The following is a 9,991-nucleotide window of genomic DNA, read 5'->3' on the forward strand; positions in this document are numbered from 1 at the left end:
ATAAAGACTAGAAAGAGTAGAAAAGTTTGTGATGGAAAGGTTGATAGTATTAGTCAAGACTAAATGACTAATTCATGGATTCCCTACTCAATTATATACCGTAAACCGAGGGTGGGCCAGGGATTATTCAGCTACCCAGGTAGAGGAATTAGGTAAAATTTCTTCAGGATTGGGTTTTTTGCTGAGGGCATATATGATAAAAATAAGAAAATAGGATAATGAAGATACAGGCAAGGGTTTCTTCCAGGCAATCAGACAAGGAATGTTCGGGATAAGTGTACAGGAAATTTGCTAAAAAGTCTCGATGAATTCTGAGTAATAGGCTTTAAAAGGCTGTGACAATGACAGATTATTTTCAAAGAAAGTGAAATTAGAGTTTTAATCAGAAAGACAATGACAATTCTTACATGAATCTTGAATCTTATATTACTAAATCATTGGGATTTTCTATTACCTTTACTTGGGGAAATTTTGTGGAGAAAAATGTTAAAAGTGTAACAAGTTCACACTACTTTAAGGCAGACATAAAGATGTATTTAATTATTGAGCAGTTAAATAAACAATACCAGCTTCCTCCTTGTTATAATGCTATCTTAAACACTGCCTAAAAGATTAACCTGGGACTTAAAGACCCAACACTTTCTAAATACAATCTTAGTCCACTGTTACAGTGATCTTACAGAGCTGTTGGGAGTTAATATGTGTAAAGCAAAGTAAGTTAATATATGTGAAGCATCTGGTCAGTAAATAATAAATATTTGTTCTCTCCTCAATCTTTTGATCCTTCCCCTTTAGTTAACCCACAAAACAGGATATGAGCCACAGGAGTTAAGCAAGGCAATAAATAGAGCCTAGGGTTTGAGTCTATAGGTTTAGGCTTCAGAATATCTGAATTCAAATCTGTTACTTTGGGCAAGTTACTTATGTGTGTTTCAATCTCCTTCTCTGTAAAATGGGGTAACAATAGTATCTCATAGTGTCCGTGTGAGGATTAAATAAGTGATACAGTCAAACACTAGGCACATTGTAAAAACACAGTAAATAATAGCTATTATTCACAAAGAGTCACTTCTCCATTGAATCCAGGCTCTTTTACTGCACAGACACATAGCCTCTGGATCAGAAATCTATCACCCAAGACTAACTCCAAAGATTAAACCAGACGTAGCTAGTGAGGAAAATAATCATGGATTTATAGTCTCATTGAAAAGGACATTTAGAATTTACTCAAAAGCTTAAGGATAATGCAGTAAATAAGGTCACACAAGAAACATACTTGATTTTGATCCACAGGTCGGTGATATTTGGCCACTGGAACAAGTACACATGTTAGGACGGGAACAAAATCCATCTCCACAACTATTTCTACATATTGCTGTAGAAAGCACAGTAGGGAAATAAATGAATAATTAGGTAATAAACCATGGTTTACAACACAAGAAAGCTATAGTTAAAAACAATAAATTTGGAAAACTAAAATATAAAATATGCGATATGTAATGTCTAATTTCAGATATGCAATCAAATTACCCATTGTAGACATGAGAACAAATATCATAAGGTGCAAACAAATGAAGCTATTTCAAGTTCCATATTTCTAATTGTTGAACTCTCCTATACACAGGTTGTCTTTTCTACAAGTCAGAGTTTATATGTAGAATTTACCATGAGAAGACAGTCTTGGTCCTAGTAGGAAGCTGGGAGGGTTGATGAAACCCAGAGGTCCTGCATACTCTCGGAAAATACAACCCACTCTGTAAGGGACCTTCATAGGAGACAGGGAATGTGAAATTGGCTGAGCCAGAGACTCCAGGCCCTAATGACTTGGCCAAGCCCCAGGGGTTCAATGCACATTCCTTCCCGGCTGGTATCTGACCTGCACCATCATCAATCTTTATTCCCTTAATAATTCCTTCTGTCCTTCCTCCAGCCTTTCTTCTCCCATATTATCTACACAACCTAGCCTATTCCTGCTGCTCAGAGAAGCTGCTGCGACATTTTGATGGAGGGAGAGTCAAAGCCTCCTGCAGCTGTGACCTCCAAGGTATGAAGGTCATCACAGCAAAGAATGATAGGCACATACCATGGATCCTCAAAATCATTAGCTGAGCACATTCAAATGGAAAGCCTCTCCCATATTTAGAGTCAGTTCATTTAGGAGCGGAAAGATTTATCTCTATACCCACAACTGAATTCTCTCTTTGTGTACAAACACTATGTGCTTTAATGCTCCATGACTGGGTGCATGAAGACAAGAAGAGGAGAGAGAGTCTGGGAATACCCTGAAACTAGCTATAAACATTTATGCCAATGTGCATATATGTCTTCTGCTAGAGAGGGATCCCACAAGTTTCAAATAGATCGGAGAACCCCAGTAACGATAAGGGTGTGTTCTATAGAAGCAAACTAACTTAATAACAGTTTTTCTTCTCTAAATTGCCTTTTGACGTCCACATTATATCACCAACATTTCCATTAATATTCCCTATAAATGAAAATGTCATAGATCATGGTGTGAAAATAGAAAACTGATTTTAGGCAAGAACATGGTTCCTACCATGAAGTTGACCATTCTTAAAATGTACTAGAGTTCTGATCACCAAAAACTGTCTAATGAAAAAATGTTCATTAAAATATTATTTTATTTCAAAGCCCCCTCATCCCCAGCAGGCAGACATGTAGTCTAGGCTTAGGTGAATACAAACTATTCCTACCCAGGTCCTAAGCCCAGAGAGAGCCTGATTGGCTGGAGGTTGATTATCCTCAGACAGATCCATGTCATGGCCACAAGCTTGTCCACTATATCTGTGAGCCACTGAGAAGCAAGAATGCTCCTCACCTAAATTTTTGTCCCTTCCATAATCACACAAAAACCATGAGATCCAAAAATACTACAGGGAGAGGGAGAGAAGACCTGGGTGTTGGGATTTCAGTGATGTTGGGAGAAGATGCATGGCACAGTAAAGCGTATATTGTATGTAGGAGGTCTGAAGTTGAGTTCTTGTTCTGCCCCTGACCCACTGCACCCGTGGGGAGGGGAGAAAATACAGCTTCTTTGGGTTTAATTTCCTCATTGGTAAAATAAAACCAAAGGATTACATTGGAGTGTTCTCATCTCTCTTCAGGTCTCAAAGGCTATGTTTCTGGGCCAACCCCTTCCCATTGGCATTCCACTGATCAAAATGGCCTTTATAACATAATTTCCCAATAAATAAATTAATAAGCAAACTTTTCCATTGCTTCATGTTCTAACAAGATTTTAAAAAACAAATGGAAAGTGAGAAAGTCAATTCCATCCCTTTGGAAACAAATATATGGAAGCTTGGAAGTACTTCAGTGATCTTTGCAGGCCACAATTAAGAACAATAACAAAGAAACACAGAGACTAAAATAAAAATGCAATAGATTTCCAGTAGTTTGAGGAATGTTTTACTTTTAATATCTTCTTTTCCTCATGAAGCCTAGTCAAGGCCAAACATTAAAATTCTAGAAGTTGACATTTTAGTATCTTTCTATAGAGAAAGAATGGTGATGTACAAATGTATGAGAAAATTAATATTTGGTCCTCATTTTCTATTTGTATTTTACTTATTCTCTTTTTGTAAGTTTCCTCAGAGGTTTTCTTTGGTAAAATAATGAAAATTCAATAAATAGAAAAAGAAATGTATTATCATCAGAGAATCCTGGAATCAAAATTCTTGATTTTGATTTTATAGTGATTTCAAGTTGGTTAATACCTCCATATATTCTCATCTTAAATGTTGAAATAATTGGACTACTGAATTTAGTGCAGAAATATTAGAAGTTAAAATTTAGGTGCGACCCATATAAAAGACTATAAAGGCATTACATTCTCCCTCCCTTTATTTTGTGCACTATTTTATATTCTTGGTACTTTTAATATTTTCTAAATGCACTAATAAATATTTTTGTAGATACCTCTTGACATAAGTATAGCAAATCTTTCTTGGATATATAAAGATCATTTCAAGTATATGCCTTTTATAGATTCATGACCCATGTACTTTCCAGTGTATTTCATAAGCACCTAAATATTTCAAGTAGTAGAAATGCAGTCTACAATATTAAATGTTACTCTGAGATTTCTAAAACTGATCTTCTAAACAAGTAAAGTGCACAGTGTTATTCAAAGACCAAAAGTATTTAAAGCTGACACTCAGAGGAATATATATATATATATATATATATATATATATATATATATATTTCCTACTGTAAATATTCTGGAAGGCTCTGTTCTCTGGAATTCCCATTCCACGCTGATCCAATAAAATCTGACTTTACAGATTTTCAACACGTACCATAAACCAATCCCTTCTCCTCGGCTGCTCTCCAACTCAATAATGGCAGTCACATTCATTACATTTAGTGAGTCAGACTTTCCGCAGTGCCTCAGTCACTCCCAGCTAGTACGGCAGGTGTGTGGTGAGTGACTGTTAGCTGTGTTAGGATTCTAGAAACCATGTAAGTTTAAAGCAGACATGGTAATGCCCTACTGGCCTGAAAGAGTAAATGCACCCTCCATAAATGCCTCACATATATGGCTTCTGTGTTGGAGAGAAAAGATGCCATACACCTCTCTTTCTTTTTAATAAAAGCTAAGGCTTATCATCAGAGGGTTTACTTTAAATATTTATGAACTGCCTTAAAGAACACAATTGTTGTTTCCTAGTTTTGCCTCTTTACTGGAGTTGTGGGATTTTTAGGGTAGAAAAATTATTTTTTAAAATGTCTCCACAACGCTTGAGATTTTGTTCTTTAAAAACTGTACTGAAAAAAAATTAAGAGTCTATCTCAATCCCACAAAACCAATAAATATAGAGTCAGAGATGCCACTATATCCTTATTATCCCTTGGCTAGTGTGGCTTGCCCTTTTTCTCTGTTCACAGTTGCATAATTATCTATTCCCTGGAGAACATCAAGGTCAATCTAAAGTCAGGATCGGGCCTAAATGAATACACTGTCTATGATGCCTGGCTCTCCTCCCAACAAGACAAATGTGGCTGTGCTGTCTAAACACACAGGGGAAAGTGGGTCACACTTCAACTCACAATTCACAGGCACGTGAAATAGGACATCCACAGTCCATCACTGTGAGGCTGACAACTAGTAACCTCTCCAATCAGAACTTGTAGAGCTGGGTGTACACTTTGGAAACTGAATAAAATAATCAAAGCTTTTAAGGTCAGATATGCAGGACTGGTAAAGTTCTAAGGTTCACACTCTGAAAATATACAGTAGACGATGGTATTTTTGGTCTGTAAATCCTAAATCTAAATGTCTTCCAAAAAATAAAAAAAAAGTCAAGCCATTTGGAAGAGTTCTCCCTTTTAATAATTTTGTTAACCTGGGTCAAGTGTTAAATTTGCTCCTTTCATATCTATGTTGTGTGGCTGTTGAGATGAAATCAGATACAATGAAGTGGTTTTGTACAAAGGCTTAAGAAAGCTTGATCTTCCTAAGGCCTAAACCTCATGCAGAGTCAAAAACCGGTTAATTTACATAACCACATTGTGGTCTTATCTGGACTCTTAGGAAAAAAGTGGTTTTGATTTATCAAGGGAATTGCTGTGCTTTCCCATCAGTTTGTATTAATAGACATAGATAAAACTTCCAAGTATCTTTGAAACCTTTATCATTATTGCCCTTCAGCAGAGTCTATAAGTGAAATCTAAGCTGATGCAAACCGGCTGCTTCTTCCCCACCATTCAAACAGGGCCACATCCTAATTATCATGCTATGTGGCCACTGGATTCTAAATGCAACTACGTATCCAAAAGACTAAATGCAAGAGGTCCCACCCTGAGAAGGGGCCTTAGAGTGCTACCCCAAGCTGCGAACCCAGCCAAGCACTCACGGACAATGCATTGGTTTCCTCCAGGTAGCGTCTTCCATCCAGGACAGCAGTAGGAGTGGAACCTGGATCCGCACACGTTGGGCCTGCGATGGAGGGGTGCAATAACACATTAGCGGTATTCATAGGCAAAGCCCTAACAGAGTAGGTTTCAGGATAACAAACAAACCCAAACTACCCTTCAAATGTTTGGGGCGCAGATGTGGAAAGAGATGGACTAGTCCCAGGAATGGGGAGGCCAGCAACGTCTAAACATTGCCTTTCATCTTCCCTCTGTTGCTGCCTTTTTAAAGGGAAAAGAAACATGGAACATATAATTTGCTACTATTCTAGCCTCCGGATGCAGAGAACAAAGGGAACATTCCGTTTCAAAAATCCTTGCCCTTGTCCCTCCTGATCAACTGTTCCTTTGGCCCCGACGTGTCAAGGAAGAGGCGTCGAAAGGTGGAGCGCTTGGGTTCTTGATTAGGGTGAACTGTAAGCCCCGCACGCGTCCTCAAACAAAAGGCTCGGGAGCGGCGCCCCCGACGGTGGGGAGAGCAGGCTGACTCCACCAGACCCGGCGCGGTGGGCTCAAGCGCTCCTTCCTCCCGACATTCGAAACCTGTTCCTGCACCTTGGGCTCCGCAGACGCTCTGCGATACGCACCCGGGGGCCTACGACCCATCTGCCGCCCAACCGCACCCAGGGAGGCCCGCGCGGACAGCAGAGGAAAAGAGGGCGGCGTTCCTGAAAGTCTTCGGAGTCGCCTGGTGGAGGGGGCCGCAGCTCTAGCCACCGAACTAGATCAGGGGAGGGGGAGGATGGAAAGCTGCCAAGCCGAGGTTCCCCTGGTGCGGGCTGCCCACCTACCCTCGAAGCACGTCCTGTTGTCCTCGCCTGCGGACGCGGCTGGCCACCACGGCGCCCTCCTCCCGGTACTCAGGCACCGCGAACCCGCCTTCGGAGCCTGTCGCTGCGGGTCGGACCTGTTGCTGCGGCTGGGGACCGGGCGGCTTGGGCGGTGGAGGCTGGGGCTGGCCAGCCGTGCCCTGCGCCCAGAGCGCCACGCAGCCCAGCCACACGAAGTAGGGCTGGAGACACTGCCGCCGCCGTCTCCCCATCGCGGGCGCTGAGAGCGCGCGGACCCTGGTCCGCGGAGAGGGAGCGCTCAAAGACAAAATCCGCGCGGCCCGAAAAAAGTCAGCGTCTAGCAAGCCCTTCGTCGGTTCCCGGGACGCTCTTGGGCTCGGGCTCCCAGCTCTACCGGGAGCCCCGGGCCGCGCGCCGGCCCCTTCGCTGACGGTGGGGCGCGAGCTCTAGCGCAGCGGGCGGCGAAGCGCGGCTGCGGTGCGGCCGGCAGCCCCGCGCGGTCCACGTTGCATCCCCCGGGCCACGGCCTCGAGCGACTCCAGGACCGCCGGCGGGCGGGGGCGGGAAATTACAAAAGTAACCCGAGCAGCCGCGGCGTAAAGTTACAAAGAAAGCGGACCTCAAAAGAAAAAAAAAGGGCCTGCGCGCAGCGGCTCGGCGGATTCCCGTGCGCTCCCGGCACAGATCCTGGCAAGCTGCAAAAGTAACCAGAAAGAAGCCGGCCAGCAAATTAAAAGTAGCCCCCAAAAGAGGAGGCTCTGCTCCCCGCTCGCCCGGAGTCCCGCGGGGCTGCGACGCGCCTGCGGCGGCTGAGGACCGGGCTGGGGTGCGCGGGGCCGGGCGAGCCGCCGGTGAGAGGAAGGGCGGGAGGCTGGACTCGGGGAAAGATGCGGCCGGCGAGGGCGCGGCGCGGGGGTTTTGAGGCGAGGCGGGGCGCGGGGCGGGCCGGCGGGCGGTGGCTGTCAGTGGGGGCTGGAGCGCAGCCGTCCACACGTGGGGCGCAGCCCCGACCCAGGGGCCGGCGCAGAGTGGGCGGGGACAGAGTCAGGGGGCGACTGGGTGGGGAGGAACAAGGGGAGCTAGGGCCTGGGGGAGGGGAAGAGGAAGGAAGGGGGTAGGATGAAGGGAGGAGAGAGGACTGAGATTGGGGAGAAGGGGGGGCAAGCCGGAGAGGAAGGCCAGGGCTGGAAGAGGGGCTTGGAAAGAGGGGCTGGCGAGCCGGGGTACGAGAGGAAATGAGCGGGGGATGGGGGCGAGGTTAGGGCGAGGAGAGAAGTGAGAAAGAGGAGGGAAGGCCAGGGGGCCAGAAGGAGCGGGCCGTTGGGCCGGTTGGAGGGGGCTGGGGGGCCGGCTGGAGGGGGCGAGGTTGTAGTCGGCTTTGCTTCCCGTCCCCCTCAATTGGCCGCTAGCTCTGTTTTGACTGCCTGTACAAAGCGAGCAGACGACGGGGGAGGGGGCGGTTAGGGACCGGATTTGGGAAAGGAGGCAGCAGCCCCTTCCCCTCCCCCTCGCCCTTGCCGGGCGGCGGACCAGGGAGGGTCTCTACAAGTGCTTGGCTCCCTAGATCAGCAGCTGAACTAACCGACCGGGCAGACGCCACAAGTTTAAGAATGAGAACTGTTCCTCCCGCTGGGACCCGGACCCGGACCCAGGGTGCGAGAATTCGCAGCCAAGCAGGGATAGAGACCAGCACGGCGTTGTCTGCAACCTCAATCCGAGAAGGCTAGGCCTTCCCTATCATCGTCCCACCCCCACCTTCCCAAAGGGAGTAGCGTCAGTCCGAGGGACCCAAAGAGGGGCTGGGTGTTTCCAGATTGAAAATCGCCGCCCTCCGGCTCCAAAAAGAACAGGCGGCCGCAGGGGGGCCTAGGCAGCCTGCCCGCACCGAGGTCCCAGGGAGTCAGCGCAGGGGATGTACCTCAGGGTGACCCCGGGCAAGGCTCTGCCTGGGTTTGCAGCCAGGAAGGAGTTAGAGCCCCTGAAGTGTGTGCATAGGGGAAGGAGTAGAGGGGGTGGAGGGGCGGGGGACGCAGGGCGGGTAAATGGGTCTTGGGGCATATCCTTATTTCCTGGCTTGGACTCCTGATTAATTATTAAACCCTAGCAATTGGTTCATTCAGGCTGGCGACTTGCCCTCTGAACCCTTAGAGCTGCCTTTGCACTCACCCGCCTTTGGGGTCTTCCTTTGTGCACCAGCTTTCATGAGGTCTCTGCGAAATCCTAGTAGTCTCCCAGTCGGTGGCATTTCATAATTAGAAATCAACACCCCTGAAAACTAGGACTGACCATTCAAGCACAGTTTAGGAAACAGTACAAGAGAGCAACGTCTGGATTATTCAGGCCTAGAGAACCGTACTTTAAAGATATGTATACACAAAATTTTTTTTCCTGGCCTGGATAGCCCAGATGTGCTATTTGGCAGCCAAAGTTCTCTGAGAATTGGCATAACTCCCTGCGTTATTTTCCCAATGTAGTCGGACAAAGGGTCTTAAGGTAGTATCCCTTCTTACAATATTCTCACAAGGCATAAGAAAAAGGTAGGAGTCACATAATTTCATGTGGGACATCTATTTGTTTAAATACAAAGAAATTAAAGACAGCAAGAGAAGTATTTTTCATTCAGTTGAAGTTATGTTAATCAAAAGTGCTAAAGTAACTATCCCCTGGGTTAGTGTTGTAATCATATTCTTAAAAACATTTAACCATGTTAAATAGGCTTTCATTTAATACTGAAATTGTTTCATTGTTCATTCCTATCACATAAGATGCAAATGTTCTAAAATTGCATATGCATTTATCTTTTGATTCACCAATTCCACTTTAAAAAATCTATTTCAAAGATATGCAAGGAAAAAAAAAGAAATGATGAACACATTAGTCTGTTCACTGAAGCACTGTAGTAATAGATTAGGAGCACAAATTTCCCATCAATAAGGAATTAGTTGAATGTACATAGCTTAACCCATTCAATGGATTAAGCTGTAAAAAATGAATGAGGATCTCTGTATACTCCTATGGAGTGATCTCTAGAATATACAATTCAATGAAAAAAAGCAAGGTGCAGCTAGTATAGGTAAATCCATTGAGACAGAAAGAATAAACGGGGAGCCCAACCAGCATGGCTCAGTGGTTGAGCATCAACCTATGAACCAAGAGGTCGTGGTTGGATTCCTGGTCAGGGCACATGCCCAGATTGCAGGCTTGGTCCCCAGTGGGGGCTCAGCAGGAAGCAGCTGATCAATGATTCTCTCATCAATGATGTT

At 45.2% G+C, this 9,991-nt stretch overlaps 1 protein-coding gene across 1 annotated transcript in view; it reads right to left on the reverse strand.

The window, feature by feature from the left end:
- Positions 1-7,544, reverse strand: part of FBN2 (fibrillin 2) — a 258,987-nt gene extending 251,443 nt beyond the window's left edge. Inside the window, exons 1-3 of the mRNA XM_036310847.1 lie at positions 6,729-7,544; positions 5,880-5,962; positions 1,277-1,375 (exon numbers count right to left, since the gene is read on the reverse strand). Coding sequence (XP_036166740.1) covers positions 1,277-1,375; positions 5,880-5,962; positions 6,729-6,979 — 433 coding nt within the window. The 5' untranslated portion in view covers positions 6,980-7,544. The remainder of the gene's footprint in view (positions 1-1,276; positions 1,376-5,879; positions 5,963-6,728) is intronic.
- Between the last annotated feature and the right edge of the window lie 2,447 nt (positions 7,545-9,991).

This window comes from Myotis myotis, unplaced genomic scaffold (assembly GCF_014108235.1).
Source record: "Myotis myotis isolate mMyoMyo1 unplaced genomic scaffold, mMyoMyo1.p scaffold_m19_p_5, whole genome shotgun sequence".
In the NCBI taxonomy this organism is placed as follows: domain Eukaryota; kingdom Metazoa; phylum Chordata; class Mammalia; order Chiroptera; family Vespertilionidae; genus Myotis; species Myotis myotis.